The sequence below is a fragment of the Antechinus flavipes genome, chromosome 2, assembly GCF_016432865.1.
Source record: "Antechinus flavipes isolate AdamAnt ecotype Samford, QLD, Australia chromosome 2, AdamAnt_v2, whole genome shotgun sequence".
NCBI classification, from domain to species: domain Eukaryota; kingdom Metazoa; phylum Chordata; class Mammalia; order Dasyuromorphia; family Dasyuridae; genus Antechinus; species Antechinus flavipes.
In genome coordinates, this window is record NC_067399.1 from 680,843,156 (window position 1) to 680,870,261 (window position 27,106).

General features: G+C 48.8%; 1 protein-coding gene across 1 annotated transcript in view; it reads left to right on the plus strand.

Annotated features, from left to right (window-relative positions):
* Positions 1-15,760, plus strand: part of GLRX3 (glutaredoxin 3) — a 32,911-nt gene extending 17,151 nt beyond the window's left edge. The window contains exons 3-11 of the mRNA XM_051982731.1: positions 963-1,037; positions 1,763-1,964; positions 6,534-6,706; positions 7,133-7,194; positions 9,148-9,205; positions 10,367-10,419; positions 12,385-12,424; positions 12,521-12,613; positions 15,484-15,760. Coding sequence (XP_051838691.1) covers positions 963-1,037; positions 1,763-1,964; positions 6,534-6,706; positions 7,133-7,194; positions 9,148-9,205; positions 10,367-10,419; positions 12,385-12,424; positions 12,521-12,613; positions 15,484-15,534 — 807 coding nt within the window. The 3' untranslated portion in view covers positions 15,535-15,760. The remainder of the gene's footprint in view (positions 1-962; positions 1,038-1,762; positions 1,965-6,533; positions 6,707-7,132; positions 7,195-9,147; positions 9,206-10,366; positions 10,420-12,384; positions 12,425-12,520; positions 12,614-15,483) is intronic.
* Positions 15,761-27,106: the final 11,346 nt, after the last annotated feature.

Consider the following 27,106-nt stretch of genomic DNA (forward strand, 5'->3'; position numbering starts at 1 on the left):
TAAAAGAAATATAATCAAAGATTTAGCTAAAAATAGTATTTTCAGTCCCCTGGAAATGTCAGATTCTTGGGGGAAAAAAGTGTATATTTAAAAAAAAAACTTTTAACAATATAATTTATCAATAAATTTTATTTCCTGCAGGTATAATGTTAATGCAGGCTCTTATTGGTTTCAAAAAGTTTATATTAAATTGGCAGTCCTTTGAGGGAAAATATAATGTACTTGAATTTGTCTCAAAGCATACCATTGATAAACCTCCACAGAAAGTAGTTTACTATAGTTGAATTCTAATTTCTAATTTCGAAATTCTAGTACTAAATATGTTTTCCCAGCCACGTTTCAGATATTGCATTGCATTATAGTTCAGAGGCCTCAATGAAATTATCCATCATGATGCTGCCATTTTGTTTTTTCTTTGAGTCCACATTTAAATGTGTGAATGGACTCCTAGACAGATTTCCTAGCAAGTTTCCTGCTCGCTGTCCAGCAGTCTTGCAGGAGTTAAAAGTAAAATGTATCAGACATCAATAGTTTATTGGAGAAATACTCCTTTTGCTTCATAATTTGCAGAAGGCCGCAGCTGTCAGTCATGATGTACTGCCTCTCGGAATTAGTCAATAGAGCAAACAGGAAGAATTGCTGTGGGCAGAAAATAAGCACTGTAATCATGACATAACTGGGGTCAGTGATTTATGGATTTCAATATAGTAGGAGCTGCATATGATTGAAAATTTACTAGGTCACTAGTGCACCAAAAGCCTCCAGGCATCTTCTGAAATGTGCAACAAAATAAAACCCTCTGAACCTGTTTTGACACTGTGCACGCGCCTTCGAGTGAGTCTCATTTAAATGTAAATGTGTCGTAAACTTTTGCACCAAACTCTTTTAAAACATAAAATTCTTCAAAGGACATTACATGTGAGATTGAGATACAAACCCTCCTGTTTTTTCTTCTTTTCAAGTTGGAAGCGGAAGCTGTTCCTGAAGTGTCTGAGAAATATGAAATTAGTTCTGTCCCGACCTTCCTGTTCTTTAAGGTAAGCCTAAAGACAGCCAGGAGAGCTCTGTTGAGTAGACCAACCTTTCCTTTCCCCTTCTCTTCACCCTGAACCCCGAGCTCGAGCCCTAACCGCCATCTTCCTTGGCTTGGCTGTGGGGCACTGAGGTTTGAGGATACAAGCCGGCCTCCCCACTCCTTGGGCTTCTGGTACTCCTCCCTGATGAAGAGGAACGAGAGCCTGAGACCCCTTTGTCCATTTGGCTTCATGTTCCTTGGGATCAGGGGCCTTGTCTCTTGGTAGTGGACTCAGCCAGCTCCCCACCGTGGCTGGCCGGGGTTGCTCCTGAACAAGAGCTGCTGGGGCCCCTTTGTGGGAGGCTCCCCCATCCCTCTGGTCCTGAGCTTGGGAGCGGGGGGGCGTGGTTTGGGGCCATGGCCTTGTCCTTGTTCTGCTAGGACCCTTGTGGCCAGGAATCCAGGGGCTGCAACTCTTGGAATTCTGGCTTTGTGCCTGGCCGCCCGGTCTGGAGGAGCTGGGATTTTGTGGCCTCTAGGGTTAGCCACCATTCTGGTGGGCTTTTATATGGAGGGGAACCATCTTCCCCTCCGTGTGGGAGTCATCCCTAGCCCTTTTGGCGAAGAGATCCTCTTCCTTTCCTTCCGCTGAGCCCTCGCCCCCGTTTTGTTCCTGGGGCTGGGGGTGGGGTGCCTTTGTGGCAGACTGAACATATTCCTCTGCCATTGCTTCCTTCTGGGTTTCAGAACGCGCAGAAAGTGGATCGGTTAGATGGCGCCCACGCCCCTGAGCTGACCAGGAAGGTGGAGCGCCACGTCACCAGCAGTGCTCTTCCCCGGGCCTCCAGTGAACGCACGAAGGAGGACCTCAATCTTCGGCTGAAGAAGCTGACCAACGCCGCCCCGTGCATGCTCTTCATGAAAGGGTCTCCACAAGAACCTCGCTGTGGTGAGCATCTTCTCAGGGGGCCAGGGCCAAAGGGCAACTGCCAAGGGGGGGGGCTCCTCCCCCAGAACCGCAGCCAGAGCCTGGTGAGAGAGCTCGCGGGGCTCCATGGGGGAAGGTCAGTGTAGACATGATTGATGGGTGGAGGGCGTGGCTCCTGGTGGTCTCTCTTGGCCCCCTCTTGTCTTCCTTCTTGACTCTCTTGAGGAGCTACAGAGCTTACATACTGTATTGGGGGTGCCCCTCCAGCTCATGGGTCTTGGTGACCCGTCCTGTCTGCCCTGAGGATCATTGTTTCTGAACTATGTCTGATGGAATCTGTGACAGCAGGTGCCGGGTCAATGGCGATGCGGGGCTGCTCAGGGGGCCTTCAAGGTGACCCCACATATATTTGGCTCTGATTTCCTTGGTATTGCTAGAAATCGTCTTAGGGTTCAAGTGCCAGTCCCAGAGGGGCTTGGTTTCTACTGTGCTCTGCTCATCGGTGAGAGCTGATGGCTTCAGGGCCTAGCTGGGACGTTCCAGTAGCAACGCAGCGGCCACAGTTCCTCTCATCTAAGAAGTGTCTGTGTGCACGCGTTAGTGTGTCTGCCAGGGTCTTCCCGTCTCCCTCTCCCCCCAGGGCGGAGTGTGAATGATGCTCCTGGGGCCATCACTGCTAGAGCGGGCACAAGGCTTTGTACCGTTGGCTTTGTGTTGTACTTGGAAGCGAAGCCTGGAGACGTGGTGAAGGTAAAGGCGAAGGGCGACGTTCTTTTCTGAAGTTCTCTGGGAGCAGGTGGAGGCAGAGTGAACATTCAGGGGACCTGGGTTTGAGCCTGACCAAATACTGACTAGTAATGGAGATTGGGGCAAATCATGGAGCTTCTCTGCCTCGGTTTGCTTCACATGAAAACAAAGGAGTTGGATGTGGAGGTGTAGCCTTTGTCAACTGGAAGCCAAGCTTGAACGAACTTTGGGTGGACACGGTGTGGGGTGCACATGGGTATGTATAGAGAGGCTGTTCACAGGGCCTTCAGACCTGCAGATGCTTGTAGCCTTTAGACCCTCCATTAGGCTGTGAAGGAAGGAGAAGCTTCACGGACTCTGAGGAGGCCGGGGGCTCAGAAGGCTCTCGGCCAGTCCTGGCCTTTTAGGAGGGGGGGGACAGTGCCCTGCTGAGGGGGGGAACATGCACGCGCTGGTCCTCAGCCCTAAAATCTGTGCAGGTCTAATGAGAACTTCAGACAAATTTGGCCAAGGATTCCAAATGGAAAATCCCCATCCTGTCTGTCGTGGTATTTTTGAGGTGGTTCCTTGAGTCCCAGAGATCATTCTCGAGACAGAGCAGAAACGGGGGCGGCCGTGCTTGCTCCTCCCTGGGGTGACTCTAACTTCCTAAGAGACAGAGCCCGTGGGCAGCGTGGCAGACGCTGGCGCATTGATGGCCGTTCCCTTTCATCACTCAGTTTCTTTTCAGGTTGCTCCCCTTTTTGGAGATTTCCCCAGACAGTAGGGCTGTTTCTTTGTGATCACTTGCTTCCGTGCTTACAGCATTGCCACAGACAGGTGACATAGGCCCCAGATTTTGAAGTCACCGGGTCTGGATTCAGATCCCAGCATGACGTCTCGCTCCGAGTCTTGTCCTTTGGCAAACTCTTGGCAGTTGGGGGCCTTCGTTCCCTCCCTTCCCCTGCTCCCTGCTGCTGCTGCAGCCATCCAGAGAGGTTTTCTAAGGGTCAGAGTCTCTGCTGCTCCAGTGCCTCGGTGTAGACTTTATTGGGATGGTCATTTCACCGGAGGACACCTTTAATTAGTGTGGTTGATTGTCTTCTGGCAACCTCACTGGGCTTTTAATGATGCATTATGGGGGATTTCCTCTCCCTTTGCATTTTACTTTCTACAAAAAAGGCAAAAAAAAAAGCTGACTGAGTGAGAGATCTTTTGAGAAGCAGGTTTTGGGTAAGCCAAGTCAGTGTAGAGTCCATCTAAGCTCTGCCTCCCATCTCTGCTTTTCTTGTTAAAGATAAGCTCTCCCCAAATGCTTTGCTTTGCCACAGCCCTCCTGCGGACCTCTTCCCCATACCTGCCTCTGAAACCTCCCCGTCAGGAGGGGGCCCCCTGGGCAGCTGTGTCTGTCCTTTCTCTTCATGTCCCCCCGCCCTCAGCCCAGCGCCTGGTCCAGTCGAATGCTTCCGTGAAGCTTTTGAGCCTCGTACAGTGGTTTCTGTGCCGAGTGCCTCCCGTGAGCTGGGCTCACAGAGTAGAGAAGGGAATAATAACTTTTGCCCTCTTGGGAACAACTTTTGGTTATTTGTATTCCTAAATAAGTGAATATGAGATGAATAAAAAGTAATTGGGGAGGAGGGCAGGAGGAACAATCCCCCAAACTGGGATTATCAGCCTTAGTTAGAAGGCATCCCCGACCTGACTCAAGGAGAGCCAACTTGTGGAAAGCTCAGCGGCAGGAAACTGTTTGTTGTGTTGGGCCGGAGAGTGAGGGAGGTGATGTGCGATCAGCTGGCGTGATAGACCGGGGCCAGATCGTGCAGGCACTAGGGAGCCATTGAGTCTGAGGAGGAAGAGTGTTGTTAAACCTCTGCTTTGGGGAGAGCACAGATTGGGAAGGGTCAATATTCTGGGGGAGGGGTAAGGAGGGGCTGATCCTGGCTGTTGTCATGTTGGTGCTGCTGAAGTGACGACTTGGGAAGGACCTTGGCCATCATGCAAAAACCCCGTCCTCCTGAAGGCAACGAGGGAAGCCGGCTTGTACACGAGAAGATGGCAGGAAAGAACATGGTGTTAGTGAGCACCCCTTCTTCAGAGCCTCTGGTTGTTGAAGCGCCCACATTGTCTGGCTTCCTCTTGGAAAGAGAGCCCTCGGCCGGGATGTGAGCTGAGATGCGCTTCCCCTGTGCCCGAGGACCTGCCCGGGACAAACTGCCTCCAGATCTGAGCTTTCCTTCCTCTGGACAGCCGCCTTCTGAGCCGAGCCGTTTTGGGTCTTTGTTAAGGATTAAACTTGAGTTTGCTTTGGTTTATTTATGTCATCTGTCATGAATTAAATTGAATATTGAGTCTGTGGATGCACAGTTAAAACACGGTGTTTCCAGCTGTAATTATTCCGATTGTAGGCGAGGGCTTTTTTTTCCAGTGTCTACATAAGTCTTTTGGTAGAGGAATAAAGCCTCCTTCTCATTTTATCCCTAAGCATAACATTTCCAGGCTGCTACTTTAACCCTTAAAAATGAAACCCTCCCAATCAATCTTCCAGACTACATGTAATTGCCTACAGCAAAAATAAAGCTTTTTCTCAGCCTGTTACAGTAGAAATGAGTTACTGTATTGGCAACAGAATAACCATCAGCAATCAGCCGTTAGCTGTTTACTAATGAACTCCCCGATGAGTGAGGAATTTCAGAAGCAGTACTTTACTCCAGGCTGAACGTGAACTTCACATTGCGGTTAGAGGGAAAGCGACTCGGATGCTGTACAAATAAATATTGGGGCTTCGCCTCCCAGGAAACTGCAGATCAGGGAGACCGTGCCAGAGATCTCTCTTTCCCAGAAATCAGTCCGGGCGATTCTTGCCTTGGACTTCAGCGTCGACTTGGGGAGCGCCGGCTCTTGCCAGATCTAGAGGCTCTTTGGGTTCAAGGTGGCGTTTCCTTTCTAGTAAGTCCCTACCAGAGTTTGAAGGGAAAAAGGGAAGGTGTAACTATTACTGTTTTACGTTCGAATCTAGTTCTTAAAGTCAGGGAGATACACACTGTTGGGGGAAATCATCCTAGAATTCTCATGGAGAGACAAATGGCCTTTTTTTTAGACGAGACTAATAGGCTTATAAAAGACGAGTGTTCACACACTCTTATTATTGTTTAGTACTAATGTTATAATAAGGAAGTAATGTCAGAAAAGTATATAACAAAATGTGTCACAAAAGCATCATAAAATCAGAGTACATAATAAAAAATTGTCACCAAAGTGCAGTAAAAAATCACATTACGTACTTTGGGGAGCGTAAGTAGTTTTAAAAACGAACCCATCAGGTTGTTATGACGTGAAGAGGGAGGGGGCGCCGTCGACCGCCAGCGCCGGCTTGCAGTGAGCTGCAAAGGGTGGAATCTCAGAGTGGAAGTTTCTGGAATTGTTCTGGGTTAGAAGAACAGACGCCTTTCCCTCCTCCCTGCAGTTGGGAGTTGAAGAGTTGGGACGGGGATTAGCATTGTAGGACAGAAGGAGGTTCCGTGGTAGGCTGCCATGTTTCCAGGTGGATCCATAGAGGGGATCCTCTGGGGTTATTGGAAAAGACCAAGACCTCCTGAATCTCTGTGATAGTCTGACCCCTCACTTCCAGTGCCCTTGTAGTTGGAAGGAAGATGCCCTTCTCTGAGCTTTTAGAGAGGATTCATTGTTGGGGGTCAGGTACGAAGATGGTCTTCCCGCCTGCGGTAGGGCCGTTATTGGGTCTTTTTCCAGTTGATCAGGCGGCCTAATCATCTCACCATTAAAAAGTGGCAGACAAATGAAATGACTAAGACATTTGTAATTTATCTCAGGGAAGCTTTTTTTTTTTTCTCTCCCTGCATACAGGCTTCAGCAAGCAGATGGTGGAAATTCTTAACAAGCATAATATTCAGTTTAGCAGTTTCGATATCTTTTCGGATGAAGACGTGCGCCAAGGACTCAAAGCGTACTCCAATTGGCCCACTTATCCTCAGTTATATGTGTCTGGAGAGCTGATAGGAGGACTCGATATCGTTAAGGTGGGAACCTGAGAGATCGGCTTCTTGTTCTTCGAGCTTTGCAGGATTTCTTTTTCAAAAAAGGTGCTTTGTGGGTGCCTTTTAAAATCGAGCCCCCCTAGACATAGGGCTATTTCTCCAGAGAGGCGTGCCCTAGACCCTGGGGCTGGGGCATGCTGTGGCCACACTCCGTGTCCTGCTCCTCTCTTGCAAGGGAGGGAGAGCTTGTTCCCTGTGTCTTCTCCTCAGTGACAATCAATGTCTGCGTGCTAGAATGAGATTATTTCTCACGTGGCCTGAGGATAATAAGGGCATGAGGGGTTACTTATGGGCAGTATTTAAACTTGGAGTGACTTGACGGTCGATGAGAAAGTGGGGGAGGAGCTAAATGCCAGGTCCTCCTTCCTGATGGCATGTTTATTTTAACTGCCTTTCTGTCTCTTGTAGGAGCTGGAAGCATCCAATGAACTTGATACAATTTGCCCCAAAGCACCCAAACTAGAGGAAAGGTAAGGCAGGTACTTTGTTATGTATTTTTCCTTTTAAGCTTTAAATTTTGTCCCGCTCTCTGCTGCACTGTTCCTGTTTGGGGGTCATTTACTATGTTCACCGCACTTGTCTTGTATCATGTGTGTGCCTTTGAACTAGCAGGAAAAATGACAAATTCCTGAGCCAAGGCAGATCTGATTTCCGAATCATTTTAGAGATGGGCTGAAGGATTCCCTTTCGATGTATAGTGCGGTTCTCTTCTTGGAAGTTCACGTGGAATTTTCTCTGTTTGAGAAGCAGGACCCATTTACCTCAGTTGGCCTGTTGTGGCCACTTTTCCTAATTCGTGCCATTTCTGTGTGTGTCTCCCACAGGCCTGCCAGGAGCCTAGGACAGGGTCAAGATGAAACATTGTCTCTCTGATTTGCAAAGCTTCTATATTTTTATTCTCTTTTCCAGTTGCCTTTTTAAGTTCCTCCTTTAGGAACCCATGTTCCTTTAACACGGGGTTTGCTTTATGGAGACAAGAGTTTTTCTCTGCTTTGAATCGATGGTGTTCTGAGGCTTGAGACATGGTAGGGAGGAGATTGGAGATCGTTCCCCTTCCTTTTCCCCTCCCCTTACTTGAGCATAATTTAATTTAGAAACAAAGTTTAATTTATTTTAAAATGCTTCAATACATCAGGTGCCACATCCTTCATGAGTAAGGTCAGCAGTTGGGCGGGCAAAGCAGGTTCTATTTTATCTCCTGAAGTGAATTAAAAATACAGATCTGCCCACATGCCCTTCAGTTACTGGACACCATCAAAGAAGGCAAGTTTCTCCAAGTGAATTCTCAGTGAATTAGGCCCAGGGCTGATCAGCCCTTCTTTCAGCCACTCTGTATTGAGAGGACACAAGTGCAATCCAAGCCTCTTTGATCCAGGTTGTCACCAAGGCAGGATGGATGCCTTGTGGGGCTTGTTGAGGTCATCCCACCAAAGGACACAGCCCAAGCCAACGAGTGCTTTTTTGGGCTTTAAAATGGTTGTTTGGTGCCAGTTCTTGCTTCTTGTCAGCACATGGAGCTTTTTGTCATTTGCTCTTTCTAACTGAACGAGGACTGTGGAGATGGGTGGATATGTTAGGATAGGAAGAGGTGGACTCTGCAGTTGGGTCCTGAAGCGTGAGCGCTTTCCTAGGTGCACTTACTTAGTGATCTCTCTGGAAGACTCTGGGCCCTTTTTCTTGGGGATTTTTGCCATATTCCTGCTAATACCCTTGGTATGAGTGAGGCAGTAACTGTAGTTTTCCCTGTCATCTATTCAAGGAATTTAACCTTTCTCCAACAGACATGCACTTAATCCTTTTTCTACTACTGTTAGAACTAAAATGGGCACATAATGTGGTTTATAAAGGTTGACTGATAAGAGCTGAAGGCAGTCTCCACTCTGGCCTGTCTTCTGTGGTCTGAATGGTGATGGCAGAGTTAGCCTGGCCCTTTCCCTGGATCTGATGCCGCAGGCAGTCTCGGAACATCCTCCCCATGAATCGGCACCTGGGTGGGATGCTTTTCTGTGTTGCATCTTTCAGCCAGTGTCAGCAGCTTCCCTCTGGATGGCTTCCAGGTGGAGCAGGGCAGCTGAATGGATGTGTGGAGAGGCAGTGGCCTGGCTCGGTGGCCCCGAGCCATTCTGGACAGACAGTGCTCATTCAGACTCTGGGTCCCGTGCAGAATTGGCTGCTGCTTTTTAGCATGAGGAGCCTGAGGGCTTAAATTGCCACTTTAAGGCACATTCGTGGCTTTATAAGCAATCTTGTGCTTTATAGTGGCTTAGGGAAGGAATGAAATAAAAGCAAATATAAATGCATTTACTTGTTTAATGTGAGCTCTCATCTCGCCGTTCCTCCAATGCACATGTTCCTGATGAAGGGGAGCCTGCGCTGTGTTTCATGATTGAGCTGAGCCCTTTATGTCCTCCTTCTCTCCATAGGCTCAAAGTACTGACAAATAAAGCTTCTGTGATGCTGTTTATGAAAGGAAGCAAACAGGTAAGGACTCAGAAATGGTTTTATGGGTAATTTCTTTGGATGTTACCATCTGCGGCAAGGGGACAGTTAGTCGTCTTTTCTTACTTTAGCTAATGAAGCTGGGGGGTATCAGGAAGCTCTCCCTCCCTTAATTGGTGCTTCTATAGATCAAACCAGGCCCACTGCGTCGGGCGCTACCCGATCATCACCAGCTCCAGGGGAGCCTCTCCGCTCAGTGCCAGACTTTTATCTGTCAAGTTGGTCACTGTGATGAAGGCAGTACGGGCTCTCCAGTCATCACGTCCTGGCTGCTAAACTACATTTTAAGGTGGCTCTTGCTGCCCATGGTTTTTAGAGTAGACTCTTTGGGCTTAGATAGTCAGAAGCAACAAACATGCCATTTCCAGAGTTCGTTCCTAGTTGTAATCTCGGGGCCACTAGTCCTGACAGCCCAGGCCATGGGAGATGGCTTTGGGGATCCCTAGTTCCCTCTGTGCCTGATGAGATGCTTTTATTTTAGACCGAGTAGGAGAGCACTTGGAAATGCCTGTTATCCTTTAGAATTGGGGGGAGCTCCAAAAACTAGTCAAAATGATGGTTTTCCAGAGTCCTTTCCTCGTACTTCCTTTAATCTTCAGAGTAATCCCATGAAGTAGGCAGAGCGTGCAATGGCATGTCCCCGATACCCCTCAGGAAAGCCAGAGGTGGACTCGGAGTGCCTTTGTCAGGGTCCTGCTGGCGGTGCCTCTGAAGGAGACTGCCCTTGTCTCAGGGTTTGTCGCCTTCTCCAATGAGAACAGGGAAAGAGTAGTAACAAGGCCCGCTGGGAATCCAAAAAATACTCTTTTCCTCATGGATTTAAGTAAAGTAAAATTAGTTATTTTGAACAATAGAAGAGTAGCAGGCATGCTGGGACTTCAGTTTTTACTGAGAATTGGTTTGATTATCAGCAAGAAGTTTATATTGGAACACATCTTCCTAGGGTGGAGGGACAAAAAGAAGTAACGAAGTGGACGGCAATCGTCCGTGATCCCCCGTGACCCTGGGATGCTTCCCTGGGGAGTAGAACTGGATTGAGGGAGGGAGTTTGGTGTGAATAGAAAAGCTCAGGATTTGTGGAAAGGGTGAGAAGGATGACTCCACTCACTTTCAAAGCCTAAACATAAATCTTGTTTTATTTAGATGGCAAAATGTGGATTCAGCAAGCAAATTCTAGAAATACTTAACAGTACTGGGTAAGTAAATGGCACGTACAATTACAGGTTGGGCTGTGCTTTGGTGTAAGACAAATGCCCATCTTAAAGTTAGACTTTTCTTAACCACACTTGGTGGCTATTTCTCCTACTCTGCAACAGCCTTTTAAAGGAAAGCTTTCTCTTCCTTGTCAGATGTAATGGTGGCAGCTAGGGAAACAGTCGTTGGCCAGTCAGTGGGGTGGAAGATGATGCAGTTCCCACCGACAGGAAAAGATGCTTTTGTGAAATGTGGGTTGCCATTGTTTTTTCTCTCTGATGGAAGAATGAGTAGCCCATGTGTTGCTATTTGCTTCTGGAAATCCTGAGCACCTCAGGTTCCGTGGCACAGTTTGAGCAGGTTTTCCAGCACGGGCAACAGGCAATTTCCTCGGCGGTGAGAGTATTGACAAACATCCTGGCAAAATAATCATTGGCCATTTTTCCCCAGTCTCTCTGTTTTCCTGTAAACACAGTCTGCCAGCCAACTGCCCTCCACTAGAGAATCTGAAATACTCGAAGCTCAGCGCTGTGTCCTTTGTGCCCTTCCAGATAGTCTTTCTAGCCACTCCCTTTCTCCTTGAGGAGGTAGAATCCATATTTTGACTGCCATTGCTACCTCTCAAGCATCCCTGTGAAAATCGTAGGCAAAGGGAATTCCCTCTGTGCTCCGGAGGCAGCTTGACCTAGCTCAGAACAAGTTAGGATTTAAGAACAGGCTTGGACAAAACAACTCTTTTCCTCCCTGTGTGTGCTCGTGGCTCATGCTGATGTCTGTCTGAGAGGTTGTTTTAGGGGATCATGGTTACTTATCATGGGGCAGGGCAGTTCCCTCCTTTCCAGAAGGGAAAGCTGAAGCAACCATAGATTTTGGACCCAGGCTAGTTTTACCTTGAGCTCCCTCTGGGTGTGAATGAAAATGTCCTGAGTTTGGTATTTAAGGTTCCTAAAGTGAGGCTTGGTAGTTGTACTCTGGGGATGCCTCCGGGGAGAAAGGCTTTTTCATATTTTTTTAATCACTTACCTTCTCATTTCTCCTCCCCCCATCGTCCCCAAGGGAAAGATAAAAGTGGCTGATCTCTGGTCAGAGCTCTGGACCTCAGGCAAAGGCCCTAATACTGACTCTAGGAACTAATTCTGAGCCCAGCAGCTGACTGACATCAATCATGGTTATTGGATTGCTTTTACACTATGGACTGGCAGCCAGTCTGTCCTTCTAAAATCAGTGAAGAGAAAACATGTATGTATGTGACTGGGACTGTCAGCCCGACACAAAGTCCTGCCCTTACAGGTCCCAGTCCCAGGGGGATTGAGAGACACCATGTGGCCCACGTTTGAACTGTCCAGCGTTGCTTAGCCTTGGGGCCCGCCTTCTCTCTGAGCCGTCCTCTGGTCCGGATGATGATGGGAGCTCGATTGCTCCTTCCCTGGCGCTGCCCCAGATCTCCCCACAGTGGCTGCAGTGGCTCTGGGAGCTTGGGAAGAGCTTGCCTCATGACGCTTTGGCAGTAGCTGGGGTCTCTGGGGTTTGGCTCGTTGTGTCGGAGCTGAAGCTGAGGCTGTCGTGTCGGAGCCAGCATCTCTTGACCCTGGGCACTCCCTGGCTCTTACAGCCCTCTCTGCCCTCACAGAGGATGAACAGTGGGCTGGCAGTTTGCCCCTTGACCCCAGGCTGGTCTCCAGGGGATGGAGGCGGTCACCGTTGTAACAAGGTTGTGACCGGCCAGGCCTGTGCTGACGCCTTTGGGCCTTGGATGGAATCATGGGCTCGATGGCCTTAGAGTTGACCTGAAGGGATGGCACACTTGGTTAAGTCTTCGCCTTGCCAGTTTTCGTTTCCATAGCTACCCGAGGATGGCTCGAGCCACATAAAGGGTATAGAAGAGATTGGTTTTGGTGGGGGGGGTGGGGTTTGGCATTTGTATAAACCAGTTGTGTAATTCTGAAAAACTTTCTCATTTCTTGTAGTATTGATTTTGAGACGTTTGATATCTTGGAGGATGAAGAAGTAAGTCTCGCTTCTTGCTGATTGTGTCTGTTCTTTGTTTTGGTCTTCCTCATCTGAGAGTCTAGTTTGAAAGACATCGTCCTTTTGTTTCCTCAGGTGCGGCAAGGACTAAAAGCGTACTCCAACTGGCCAACGTACCCCCAGTTGTACGTGAAAGGTGAGCTTGTTGGAGGATTGGATATAGTTAAGGTAAGGGAGCTGTTTACTGTGTACCCTCCAAGGAAGAAATGCTACTTAACTCACTGTCTTTATAATAATGATTCTTGGCTTTGAAGGACTAAAAGGATGAACGTTGGTTTTATTCAGGCTCCTTTTATACTATTAAATAGAGGACTAAGGAGTCCTTCCCACCTCAGATCACCAAGATTCCAATTGAATCTTTGGAGTATCTTACAGAAATTCAGGGCTTTATTGATGATTTAAAAAAAAATATTTGGCAGAACTTGTCCCAGTATCCCCCTCCCCTCTCCAAACAGCTCTTCTTTGTAACAGAGAAGCAAAACTGGTGGACATGTTGGTTTGGGGGGCACAGAACAACTGTCCCTTTTCATGTGGCTAATGCATATATCGGAGCAGCTACTTGAACCCCCGAATTTCTGAGGGTTGGGAGGCCCCCAGCCCGCTCTGCCGTCCCGCCTCCAGGGACCTTTTCCTCTGGGTATGCAGCAAATTTTACCGTGTCAGGCGACGGAAAGTAATATTCCCCGTATAAGAAATTTATTGGGTGACTTTGCTGGAGTGTCTCCATTCCCGAAGCATACCCGTATTTCGGTAATTGATAGTATATTACTTATTCTCAGCATAAGCACTTTTGGAGGTCACCACGAGCTCCGTGTGTCTCTCTTTAATCCTGGAGTCGGTTCCTTTGACGACACAGCCCGCTTTCCCCTGTAGGTACGTTTTTATGGGTTTCTTTGCTGCTCAGTTTGAGAGTTGACATTGTTCTTCTCAAAGAAGGCAGGGAGACATTTCCCCCCCTGCAAACAGCCTCATTCTTGAAAAGTGGAAGGTTTAATGTAGTAGTATTTTGAACAAGCCCCGAAGCAACAGAAATAGATCTGCATTTGTTACCGTGGTTTTTGATTTTTGTCACAGAGAAGCCTAGTCTCCTCCACCCCAAATCCTCTGGAGCCCGGTCTTGTCGGAATGTTTGATGGCCTGTGCCTCAGCCAGGGGAACTCCTGGGAAGATCCAATCAATACAGCTCATTTAATTCTAAAAATAAGTTGTACATACAGTAACTTCTTTTCTGTCACCTCCCAGGGATTAGCCATTTTTCCTGGTCACATGCTATTATCTAGATGTGATTTGAAAAGATTTGCTGGATTTTCTGTTAACATTTTCACTTGGTTTGGTGGGGGTGCAATAATTCATATCCTGACATTTGGGTTCATTTCTGGCAATGAATGCATTTTCCTATTTTCAGCAAGCCTAATGTGATTGATTTTTTTTTTTAAGTTGGGGGGAGGTTGTGTTTTAATTCGTCAAAGGAACCTGTTGTCCGTTTTAAGAAAAGGAATGGGTGTATGTGGTCTCTCAGGCCATGAGGAGAATAGCTTGCTTAGGATCTGGCAAAGGGGAGAGCCGGACTTTTTGGCAGCTGTCACCCCCGGGGTCCTTGGCTAGTTGGCCTCTCATTAATCCAGACCCTTTTGTAGTGGGTGCTGGCTTATAAAGGCCCACACTCCTCTTCCCTCTAAGATGAGTGAGTACCCTTTTGGTGTTCTGTATGTCAGGCCCAAGGTTCCCTGGTGCTCGTTGTAGGCAAAATGGAAATTTTGGCCAAAGAAGTGCTGCAGGGCTTTTGACTGTGTAGACCAAGGCCGCTTGATTCACCTTGATGTGAAATCAGGCTACCCTGGGATGTCCATTCCCACTTTTTACAAGGTGAAAGCAAAGGAAGATTCAGCAAAACCAAGCAGTGGCGCAGTCTGTGCCCCGTCCCCAGGGCCTCTGGGGTGACCACCTGTGGGAGGGGACACTCCCAATTACCGCTCCAAAAGGGCGCCCTTCCATAGGATCTCTAGCCTGGCCCGGCAGGCCGGCCTGGCGAGGTTTGAGGGGCAGGAAATGCAGGGCGGCCCTTTGAAGGCAGAGCCCAGAAGGGGGAGTGGGCATCTCTCTTGGCGCTCTGTCACTTGCCTGATGGGGCAGGACCGTTCTTAGGGACCCACTTGTGTAGAAGCAAATGGTCCCTCCAACAATCTGCTTTTCTCTGCATTGTTGTTGTTTTCACTTGTGTCCGACTCTTTGTGACCCCATCTGGGGTTTTCTTGGCAAAGATCCTGGAGGGGCCGGACATTTCCTTCTCTGGCTGATTTTACAGAGGAGGGATCTGAAGCAAACGGGAGGAAAGGACTTGCCCACGATCGTACAGCCATGTGTCTGAGGCTGGATTTGAACTCAGGTGTTCTGACTTTAGGCCCAGTGCTGTGTGATGTCCCCTCGCTGCCCTTTGCATACAGTTGGAGCTCAGGTTCTGCCTCAGACCTTCTTCTGCTGTGCGTCCTGGTCCTGTCATAAAACCTCCCTGAGAGGAGTCCTTACTCCCCTGACGTGGCTGTGGTGATCAGGGAGAAGCCCCTCCCCCTGGGGAGCATGTACCCAGTCACTGTTTGGTAGTCGAGTCATTTGGCTCAGCAGGATCATCCCCCACGTGTTGTTCCTGGCCGTCCACCAGTGAGAGGGACCGGCGCGGCCGCAGGTGCCTGAGGATGAGCTGGCTCACGATGGGAAGCGATCGCTCCTTCTCCTGGGCCGCTTTGGCTTCTGCCTCTGTCCAGTCACTCCTTAGAGGAGGGGTTGTGCATAGACTCTCGTTTGATAGAATTGCTCTATTGATTAATTCTAAATAATCCAGTAAATTGCTCTTGAATCATTTCTCCTTTTAATTTTCCCATTTTGGCTCGTCCTTCTCGGGTGCTTGTGTGTTTAAATGAAAGCGACTGCTCAAATTCACTTTCTAGGCCTTTGGCCCTTTCTTGCAGGTCTTTGGTGTGTAAATGGAAACGAAGCTCCTCACTTAGAGGGTTTTTATTTTTTTACTTTTGTCTTTACAGGAACTGAAAGAAAATGGCGAATTGTTGCCTATCCTGAGAGGAGAAACTTAAGGTGCTGCAGGCCTGCAAAGTGCTGCCCAAAGCATTTCCCGAGCGTGGAACAAGTCATGAGTCAGTCCTGGGGAGTGAGGAGGAGCCAAGGGCTTCTTCCCCTGTCAGTCACCTGCGTCTGTCCTTCCTGCCCAAGGTCACGCTCAATGTACACGTTCCCATTGTCCCCTACCATAGGATGCTCGCAACATCTCAAAATTCAATTAAAAACGAATGCATTAAAAAAGTTTTCTCTCTTTTTTTTCCTTAAAGCCGATGCTATATGCATAACTCATTGTAATTAAGCCAATTAAGGCCCTCTTGACATTCTATATGGATGGCTCATACCAATTAGAAAGTGTAGCATATAATCATTAGTAGCTATATAATTAGGTAGGCAGCGTAATCCACTTGACGTTAGTCTCCATGATTCATACACCAAGCCAATGGCTCCCCTCACTGGCTGTTGGATCTCTTCACAGTGCTGGGAAAATTGTGGAAATGTGTGTACTTGGGACAGGCGGGATGGCAGAGACAGCTCTTTCCAGCAGTGGCAGAAGCACTGCCCGGGTTTGGGATACCAGGAAAAATCCTAGGGGATGGATTCGACAAGTATTACAGTGTTTTCAGATTAAAAGACCCAACTCCAGCTTTGCAAATGCGCGTTAAAGTCTTCTGAGCTGTGAGAATTTCCCCAGCTTTCTTTGGATCCTAGCTCAGGTCTTGAGGTGATGTCGATGAGACCCAGGTGGGGCCTTCATCACTGGGAGATGGCAGCTGTAGCAGTGCTTCTGTCACCCTTGAGGGCCCAGCCCTGAGAGCGGGTGGGAGGAAGGGCCTTATTCCCAGTCTTAGAAGAAGAGCTTGGTCTCGGGTAGGTTAGGATGGAGCCCGCAAGCTCAGAGCTGCCCTGGCTGACTCGGATTTAGAGAAGCATTGGGTGACTGGGCTTTTATGGCGTCAGGGCGCTGACGTGCGTCACTCAGCTGCACCCTCACTGCTGAGAGGCAGACATTTTCTCCCTCTAATTGATTCTCCCTCTAAAATGCTCTCCACAATGACTGTTCTAAATGTCCCTTCCCCTCAGTGAAAATCTCCTACCTCCCTAAAAAGTGGAGACTGTTCAGTGAGAGCGCGCTCTGCTCTCCCCCACGCACCCTCCTTCCCCCTGGTTTCTGGGGCCCCCCCGGTCCCACTTCCTCTCGACTCTAACCTCTAACCTCTGGTCGGCGCTATCTGCCGGCTCCTTCCCTGAAGCCCACTCCTTTCTTGAGTTTCTCCGTCCTTCAGAAGCCCGTCACTCGGTCACAACACCCCTGCTAGCACTTCTCCTTGGGCTTCTGTCCCCCAGAAAGCGGTCTGCACTTGGTGCCTCCACTTCAGCTCCCCAGCTTTCTCTCCTCTGGTTTTCAGGCTTTCAACTGAAACTACTTTCCAAAGTTACCAACCAATGACCTTTTGAAAAAAAATTAAGTTTTATTGTCTTTCTGAACATCTCATTTTCTTCTGGCGCTTTCCCTGAAAGTTATCCCATAAAGAAAAGAGAAGGTAAGTGTAACTGATCCATTGATCTAAAAAGTCCAGAAATCCTCCCTCCTCAGCGCCCACCCCCCAGGCCGGGCCGTGTGGGGCGTCTTCCCGGGGATTTGGGTCACATTCCCTTGCAGTCGCCTTGGTTTGTCTCTTGATTGTGGTCTCTGCGTCTCTTGGCTCTGCCCCGCTGCTCCTGTTTCTCCGGTGTTTCCTTCGTCTCCGTGTGCCCCCTTGCTTAGCCACTGGGGAGCAGGTGGGCTCTGTTTGGTCCCAGGTGCTTTGCTGTCACCAGAAGCGCCGCTGTGCGTGTTTTGGAGTGTATGGAGCCTTGGGGCCTTCTCGGGGTTTAAGCCTGCTTGTGATCTCTGGTCCAAGGAGCCTTTGAGTCCCTTGATTTGCCTAATTGCAGTCTGCTTTTCCCATCGATTCCCAGCCAAAGCACCATTGCACCTGGGCGCCTCTCTCCACCCCAGACGTGGATCCTGTCTTTGGCGGTTTTTAGGTAAGGTGCGAGGGCCGTTTGGGCTTGTCATAGTCGTTTTGTGAGCGGAATTTCCTACTTTTGTTCAGTTTGCAGTTCTTTCTGAGAATTGTTGGTTCTTTGACTTGTGCACTGGGCGAGCAGTGATCTCTGAATTTCCAAGTTGGACCATCCCTTCTCAGGCCGGATCCTTTAGACTGATTGCCTGCGTTTGGTTGTGCTCATCGCCTTCTCTCGGCTATCCTTCCTCTCTGGGTTAGGGGACACTGCTCTCTCCTGCTTCCTCTCTTTGACTCCCCAGGTCCCACCCACTAGCCATCCGTGACCCTCAGGCCCTGTCCTGGATCTTCCTGCGGTCAGTTCCCACCATGCAGCGGCAGCCCCCTGAGCCCTGGTCTGTGCATCAGCAGAAATCCCAAACAATTCCTCCTTTTCCCAGCCCTCTCCTTTCTTCACGCCCTCAAGAGTCACTTAGATTCTCAGTGTAAGGGTCAGCCTTGCTTGCCCACTTGTGCCCCTCCCACAATCCCCTTCTCCCCACAGATCCCCTCTCTGAGTCAGCCTGTCATCACCTCTCGGCTCCTTCGGAAGCTTTCTAGCTCATTTCCCCGATCCTCCTCACCTCTGCCCTCCCTAAGCACCACTGGCTCACTGTTGCTCCTGGGTCTAAGGTGTCGGCTGGCATTCGCGTGTTCAGTCTTTCCCTTTCCCTGCGGTCCGGTCGTCTCAAGTGCTGTATTTGTGCTGGCTGTTCCGAGGTCTCGAGTGGGAGAGCCATCCCCAGCTATTTGTCTGACCACCTTCAAGACCCAGCTCAAACCTGCCCTGTAGGAGGCCTTGCCAGGAGGCTCCCGCCCCCTCGGTGCCCTCCCGAACCCCCTCCTTGTCTGCCTCCCGGAGCTGGAGCTCGTGGAAGGGGGGCTTTTGGCCTCTTCTTTTAATCCCCCAAGCTTAGCGTGCTGTTAAAAAATAGGAGAAAATAGAGCAAGAGGAAGGAAGCGATTCAAATGTAAAGTAGACTCGGGCTGGCCCAGAAAGCAAATCAGAAATGGGCACCTGCTCTATTTGATTTCCGCTGTGCAAGGAGTGAGGGGCCGGCTCCCCGGAGATCCCACCTCCAGGATGGTGGGATGAGGCCGCTCGCGAGGACTCAGAATTATTACCTTGGCCTTTCTGCTTCGGGATTATTTATTCAAATAGATTAGTGTTGGCCACACTGAGCCCTCTTCCAGTTTCTGAATGTCAGTGAAGAGAGGATTCTGAAAAGGACTCTTGAAGGATTTTAAGTCATAACAGAAGTTCCAGAAATCAAAGGCTTCTCCCCGAATCAAAGGGAAGGGATTTTCTGGCGAATTGTCATTTTCTGGCAGAAAGTCTCTGATGTTGTGATGGGATCGAGGAACCTCCATGTGCCTTATTTAAACTGATTTTTTAAATGACGTGACAGTTAAAGCAGTTAAATTAAACAAACATTCGTTGGTCACCTAACGTATGAGGCACAGGGTGGGGAGTGACCTTGTATTTGCCTTTTTTTTTTTTTTTTTTGGCTGAGCAATTGGGATTAAGTGACTCGCCCAGGGTCACACAGCCAGGAAGTGTTAAGTGTCTTGAGACCAGTTTTGAACTCAGGTCCTCCTGATTTGGGGGCTCGTGCTCTATCCAGTGCGCCCTCCAGCTGCCCCTGTATTTGCCACGTAATGGGGTGGTGGGTATGAAGGAAACAACCGAGGCAGTATGTAATGGAGACTCTCGGGAGAGAGACCCAGAGGAAGTACTCGCTGTACTATTGATTGGCCCACAGTGGGGAATGGAGATTTGTCCTATGATTTCACTGATGGAGGCTCTCCCAGGGGAGGAAAGGTTTTCCATTGATGGAAATCGGCAGGATATGTTACTCCCCTAGAAGGGCACATGGAGGTTGTGGCTCTCAGACCTACACGTGTTCACGGAAAAGCCATGGAGAGAACTCGAGGAGAACGTCTTGTCTTTGACCTCCTTCATCGTCCTCTCAGTGGCTCCCAGAACGCTGCCCCACGCGAGACAACCATGTCATTGCCACTGGAAAGGGCCCGTGGGGAGCTGGGGCCTCTTATCTGTTAGTCTGCAGTGGGTGGGAGAATACAAGGGTGGGTGACATCGCTGGGGACCAGGAGGGAAGCCTTCACTTGAGATAGGCCGATTTTAGTGAGCCTGGGCAGTAGGTAGGTAGTAGAAAGACTAACCGGGCTCGTTTTATAGCCGAGATCATGGATTCGGAGAGGATCATGGGGCTAGGCAAGCTTAGCCATGGTCGGAAGGACCCTGCTCAGAGAGCGGAGCCCTGCTATTAGATGGGTCCTGATTGGTGGGAGGTTTGAACAGCTCAACCATGAAGTTGCCCGGGTGCCACGGGCTCAACATTCTGGTTACTGTAAATATTCCACTTTCTGGTTTCTGCTATAAAATAAATAGGCACAGAAAGAAGTATAATCTGTAAAACTTGCACTTAGTGCAATTGTCAGTTTTTTAAAGATATTTTTTCTGAACTTGATAAGAAATGTGAACATTTTTATATAGAAAAAACAGGAAAAAGGTGGAGGACAGTCTTGTCAAGTGCTTAGCAGAGTGCTTAGCAGAGTATATAGTGTATATAATACAATATATTAGCACATAATAGGTGCTAGCTGCTATTATTATTATTTGTGTATATATAAATATATACATATATGTATATATAGTTTACATACAGAGAGAGCAGAAATACATATTTAATTTCTAAGCCACCCCACTTGTCTCTCTTCCCCTCAACTTTATTTTAAAAACAATCTTTTTTGACATTTCTGCCCTTGACCCTCCTGTCTTTGCCCTTCACTAGTCCTATTTTTAAAAATTATTTATTATATGTTTATTATTTAAAATCAATGTTTAATAATTATTGTTTAAAAAAGGAAACATTCCCTTTTTAACAAGTATAATCAAGCAAAGCAAATTCAAACATCGTGTCCAAGAAGATCTGATTCTGCGCCTCTCGTCCTTTCTCTGGTGGGTCATTCTATTGATAACCCTAAAGCCTTCTGAGTTGTTTCTCTACGGCCTCATCCATTAAGTTATTCTCTTGGTCCTACTTGCTTTATTCTGTTTCAGATCATAGGAGTTTTCTCATATTTATTTAAATCCATTCCTTTCATCGTTTCTATGGTGCTGTGAGATGCGTAAGTGCCTTCTGTGTGTCGGGCACTGTGTTAAGTGCTGGGGATACAAGAAGAGAAAAGAGTCTGGCTGCAATTTAGCCAGGCGGAAAAAAGGAAACAAGCACAGACAAAAAAACCTCAACTATACACAAGATAGAGAATTAAGGGAATTGAGAGGGGTTGGGAAAGGCTTCCTGGAGGAAGTGGGATTTAGTGGGAACTTGAAGCCAGAGAGGTCAGCAAGGAAAGACTCTTTCAGGTATGGAGGACAGCCAGAGAAAATACGGGGAAATGAGAGAGGGAGTGTTCATGGAGCAGCACGGAGGCGAGGGTCGTTGGAGTGAAGAGGATGTTTGGAGGAGGAAGGTGGGAGTGTGGAAGGGACGGGGCCAGGTGACAGAGGGCTTTGAGCCAAGCAGCATTTTGTGTGGGATCCTGGAGGTGAGAGGGAGCCCTGCAGTTATTGAGAGAAGTGACAACATGGTGAGAGCTGCGCTGTCGGAAAGTCACTTGGTGGTTGAGTGGCAGATGGTCTGGAGCGGGCAGCGACCTGAGAACGGCGGACCCACCTGCGCCACTGCAATAGGCCAGGTATGAAGTGATGAGGAGAGTAGGGGGATAATTTGGGAGGCGTTGCAGGGGTAAAATTGGCGTGGAGAGTGGGGGGATGAGACGAGTCCCAGGATGACTCCTGTGGTGTGAGCCTGATGAGAGGTTAGGGATACCCTCTACAGTAGAAGGGAAGGTATGGGGGGAATACCCTGTACCGTTACTTATTCAGTCAGCATCCTCCAGTCCCCCTTTAATATTCTGTTCTTTGGAGAAAACAAGGTGCTGCTATGAGTGTTTTGGTATGTGTGGGTAGCAGGATTATGGATTTAGATCTAGAATCTATCCAATCCAATCCCTTCAGTTCCCAAAGGAAGAAACTGAGGGCCAGGGTGCTCCAATGCACCTGTGCTGTCTCTGCTGTTTTGCTTTCTTTGGTGGGATGTGCCTTGTAGTGCCGTCACTGGCTTTGGGGTCACATGCAGTTGGGGCACTGCGGGCAGAGTTCTGCGTTACTTTCTCAGGATGACCGGACCAATCCACCATTCCCTCAGCAGGACATTAACGTCCTCATCTTTCTCAAAGACCCTCAAACATTGTTGTTTCCCATTTTTGTCCATCTTTGTTAATGCGATTGGTGGGAAGCAGAACCATAAAGTTGTGCTTTGGAGTGTTTGATTTTTTTTTAATAGCTTTTTATTTACAGGTTATATGCATTGGTAATTTTACAGCATTGACAATTGCCAAACCTTTTGTTCCAATTTTTCCCCTCCTTCCCTCGATTGCTTCCCCCAGATGTCAGGTTGACCAATACATGTTAAATATGTTAAAGTGTATTTTAAATACAATATAAGTATACATGGCCAAACAGTTATTTTGCTGCATAAGAAAAATCACAAGGTACAGTTAACCTGTGAAGGAAATCAAAAATGCAGGCGGACAAAAATAGAGGGATTGGGAATTCTACGGAATGGTTCCTAGTCACCTCCCAGAGTTCTTTCGCTGGGTGTAGCTGGTTCAGTTCATTCCTGCTCCACTGGAACTGATTCAGTTCATTTCATTACTGAAGATGGCCAGGTCCATCAGAACTGATCATCATATAGTCTTGTTGTTGAGGTATATAATGATCTCCTGGCCCTGCCCATTTTCCTCAGCATCAGTTCCTGTCAGTCTCTCCAGGCCTCTCTGCAATCATCCTGCTGGTCATTTCTTACAGAACAATAATATTCCATAACATTCATATACCACAATTTACCCAGCCATTCTCCAATGGATGGGCATCCACTCAGTTTCCAGTTTCTCGCCAGTATAAACAGGGCTGCCACAAACATTTTGGCCCATACAGGTCCCTTTCCCTTCTTTAGTATCTCTTTGGGGTATAAGCCCAGTAGAAACACTGCTGGATCAAAGGATATGCACAGTTTGATAACTTTTTGGGCATAGTTCCAATCTGCTCTCCAGAATGGCTGGATGTGTTCACAATTCCACCAACAATGTATCAGTGTCCCTGTTTTCCCACATCCCCTCCAGCGTTCTGCATTATTTTTCCCTGTCATTCTAGCCAATCTGACAGGTGTGTACTCACATGACTGTTGATAACTTCTTTTCCTTTGAGATTTACCTGTGCATGAGAATTGCCCTTCCTTTCTCTGTGGTTGTGAAAGGGATCTTGGGATTCGTTTGTGACGGGATCTTTCCTATCCCAGCCCTGTGTCCCCTGGAAGCTTACTGTGGGATGTGAGGCGAGATTCCAGTCTAACCCCGTTGTCGCCGCCTCTGCAGGCTCGCCGGCAGCTTTTCTTGGCTCGTGAATCTTTGCTCTGGGGGTCGGAGTCTGGTGGTCGGAGTCTGGGAGTCGGCGTCTGGGAGTCGGCTGCTGGGTTTGAGTTCCTCTCGGTTCCTGCACCCACTGCTTCGGGAATTGACTTCTCTGGGTTTTTGGCCATGGCGGCCCTTTGGGTGGTCACTGCCATCCTGCCCTTCCTGCCTGGCCTTTTCTCACGGGCAGCATCCCCGCCTCTGGCTCCTAGTCCTGCCCTCTGGGCCCCAGCAGGACACACCCTCTTCCGCGTTCCCCGGGCCTTGGGCCGCTCCTCGGGGGCACGAGCTTGCCTCTCACCGCGGCTCCTTCAGATGGGATCCTGCTGACCGCATCTCCCCAGACCGGTGACCAGAACCGCCCGTACTGCTCCAAATGGAGCTTAACAGGAAACCTGCAGTGACTCCTTGCCAGTTCCTGGAAAGTCTGTCTCTAATTCCTGCTGCGCCCCCGAGACCTTGGCCCTCTCTTGGATGCGCTCCAGCTTCTCCGCGTTCCCAGCCTGTGGCTTCCAGGGCTCCCTCTGGTGCTGTCAGTGCAGTCTCACCAGCAGGGGGCACATCAGACTGTGGCTCCCCTCGTACACAATTGTGACATTGGTGACAATGAGGCTACAGACTGGGCGGCCCCCAAGGGCCTGTCCCTCGCCTCCGGCCTGCCAGGAAATGCCGGGAAATGCAGGGGCTTCATAAACATCCCTGAAGGAGAAGTGTTTTTCTTTCTTAGGCTGCTTCTAATCCTGGCTTTACACATGGTCGGTATCTTCTTGCAGAGGGAGAACCTCAGATGAGAAGGTTCCGGACCTGGGATGGAGAGAGGAGACCTGATGGTCTCTAATTTCTGATCCCTAATAATCTCTGACGAGATTGGATAGTGTTTATTTGCGGGCACAGCAGCCAGCATGGACCTTACAGTCCGGCTTGGGGGTAATGGGCTTTGTTAGAGGGCAGAGGAAATAGAAAAATGGCCATCTCCGAGCTGGAAAGGAGATCTCCCTGGTCCTGTCTGCCGCCTGGTCTCCTGGGAGGAGTCCCAGCTACCCCACAAGCGCCTGGGAGGGCCTGTGCTTCCGGCTGAGGCCTCCAGCTTCCAGTTCCCGAGGGGCTTTTGTGGTTTGTAGTCTGGGATTCTGCCTTAGGAACTGGGAGTGTTTGAAGTGTGAAAAGGTCGGGAACAAATGGGAGGATAAGGGCACCCGGCCTGCCCAGGAGCTGCCAGAGAAATGGCCGCTCCCTCCTTCCAGATTCCAGATCACATTAATCGCCTAAAATGACTCCATTCGGAAGGAGCTCGGCAGCTGCACGGTAGGTAGAGCCCTAGCTCAGGGGTCAAGAGGGCCTGAGTTCAAATGTGGCTCCACCACTGCGTGACTGGACACGGCACTTACCCCTGATTGCCCAGAAATAAAATGGAGAGGACCTCTGGGTACTCACAACAATGAGACTTGGAAGCTTCCCGAACTTGTTGCACGGCCAGCAGCCTTTTTCCTTTCCAATGTAACTTACTTTTGGCCTCATGACCTATTTAACTTCCTTGGACACCTCCCGGGTTTAACTGTTCAGACCTTCTCATCGCCCTGGACTCGGACTGTGCCGGGATTAGTCACCCTTTCTCAGACTTTTCACGAGGTTCACATTTTGTCCGGAAGGCTCTAAAGTAGATGGGCTTTATTGGGAGGGGGCCTTGTGTTGGGGGTCTTGGAGCAGAGGCTGCTGAGCAGTTGCTGGGGTGTCCAGGTCACCCCAGCTCTGGCTGGGCTCTGACTTCTGCTCTGGCTCCTTGTTAGAGTCCTTGTGCCCATCCCCTCCTAGGTCTGTAATCCTGTTAACTAAGGGGCATTTTCAGGGCAAGAGTGGCCGTCGGCCGTTGGAGGCTGCTCCTGGGAGCGAACGGGGAGCCCTGGCTGCTGAGGGGCCTGAGTGGGGCCAAGTTCTGCTGCATCCCCCAGTGTCGGTCACCAGGCCCTCAATGCCATTGGCCAGCCAGCAGAATCACTTACCAACCTGGATCTTCTCAGTATCATCCATAAGCAATTAAACCTGTTAGCTTTTAGAAAGGCGGACTTACTACTGGCTTGTTCGCTGCAGCCATTAGCTGATGGCTGATGGAACGAGCTCCCTTATTGGTGGGACACGGAGTCTCAGCCGCTTGGTCCGCCCATTGCTGAGCAGGACCAAGCAGGTTTAGGGGCAGCGCCTTCCTGAGCTTGGCCGTCGGACCTCCAGGGTCTCTTCCAAGCTTTGAAGGTTTCACCAGGCCCCACACCGGGAGGAGGAGGCAGGCCCAGTCCCAGACAGCTGTTCCAAGGAGGCCGTGTGCTCATGGGCTTCGTGTTCAACCGAGAGGAAAGGGAATGAGCCTCGTGTCTGTTCTGGCTTGGCAGCCACTTAAAGGGCTTTACTTGTCCCCAGATAACGGGTCAGAAAATGCAGTCACGCAGTACCTGTGTGTGTTCTGAGTTGGGGGCAGGGCTCTTTCATTACATTTTATCATCCATTTCCAGAAGCTTAAGCCCCTGTGGAGGTTGGCAGGAGGCAGAGCCCCCGAACTTGGTGCTCTGGACCCCAATTTCTGGCCCTGCCCCAACATCTCAATTTAAGAGGATTTAGTGGAAGAGGAAAGAGTATATAATAAGTACAGATGACAAAGCTTCGGCTAAAACTCAGGAGTTCAGGGTTCCACCCTATCTTGTGACTTGTTGGTCTGTTGGAGTCTTGACGTCCAGGTCTAAAAGCTTGGCAGACCGTAGCTGGGCGACCCGTGCAGTTAGGAACCGAATCAGTGGCCAGGTTTGAGAGACTCGTTGGGCCTTGTGTTTGAGCTTCAAGTCCATCTTCTTGAGTGCTTTCCCTCTCTCCTGATCCCAGCCGGCCTTAGTCAGTGCTCCCCAGCCAGGGAAGCCGTTTGGGGGCACATCCACCTCCAGGATGGGTTTGCCAAAGAAGGAAGAACAAAAAGAGCTCTCACACGTCGGCCACTCCCCCAATTGGCCGCTTGTTCTATCCAAGTGGCATTGGAATTGACATAAATTTTTAAGGTATTAGGTGTGTTTTTGTAATTAGAAAATCTAGTTTTAATGAGGCTCCTTGTTAAAGAAAACCATGTCTTCATCATGAAAACAAGTTTTAATTAATCTCTAAAAGTGAATTACAATCTATTCCAGGCACTTATCTCTCTTAATCGTTACCTACCTCATTAGAGAAGATTATCCAAAAAGTACTATCCCTATGGTCAAATTAGAGTTGAAAAGCTTAATTAAGCCACCATTTAAATATGAAATCTAATTCCTGTTTTAATTTTTTAATTAAAATCAGTTTCCTTAAATTTGATAACCGGTTCTTGTTATCAAAATTCGGCACAAACCATTTGATTTCCAAATAGAAATGACTTGATTCTGCTGTGTGGATAAATTGGTTTTCTCTGCCCAGATTTCAAGTGTTTATTTCTGCGAATGCATGTGTGTTGAAATAGCTTTTTGATGCATCTAGTAAATTGAAGGAATTATTCAATTCAACGAAACATGTCATTTCATAGATAAGTGCCACGTATGAAGAGTGATTGTTCAACTTGGAAACTATGGATTTCAATAGAGATATTAGAGCGCTTAGGGGACTGCCCCCCCTCTCCCGTACTTATAATACCGCAGTCCTGGAAGGTGCAACGCTTGTTAGGAACATTAAGGAATTAATCCAGGGGCATCCGAAGCGCAGAAAGGCAAGACTCACTCAAGATTCTTGGGAGAGGTGATCTCGATCAGAACTGCTCAGGCCAGGCTTTCTTTGGAATAAGAAGTGGAATCCCCCTCCCATTCATATATGGTGTGGGTGACAGGAGAAAGGTTCTCTGCCCCAGGGACTTGGGCTCCAGCTCCACCATTAGCTGGAAGTCATTTTACCTATGATCAAGGCATCGAGAGGCCGAGGGGACCTAGAAACCACTCATTCCAACCCGCCGCCCTATTTTTAAGAAATCCAGTTTTTTGTTGTTGTTGTTTTTAAAGCATGGCATGAGTGGATAGAGCACCAGCCCTGAAGTCAGGAG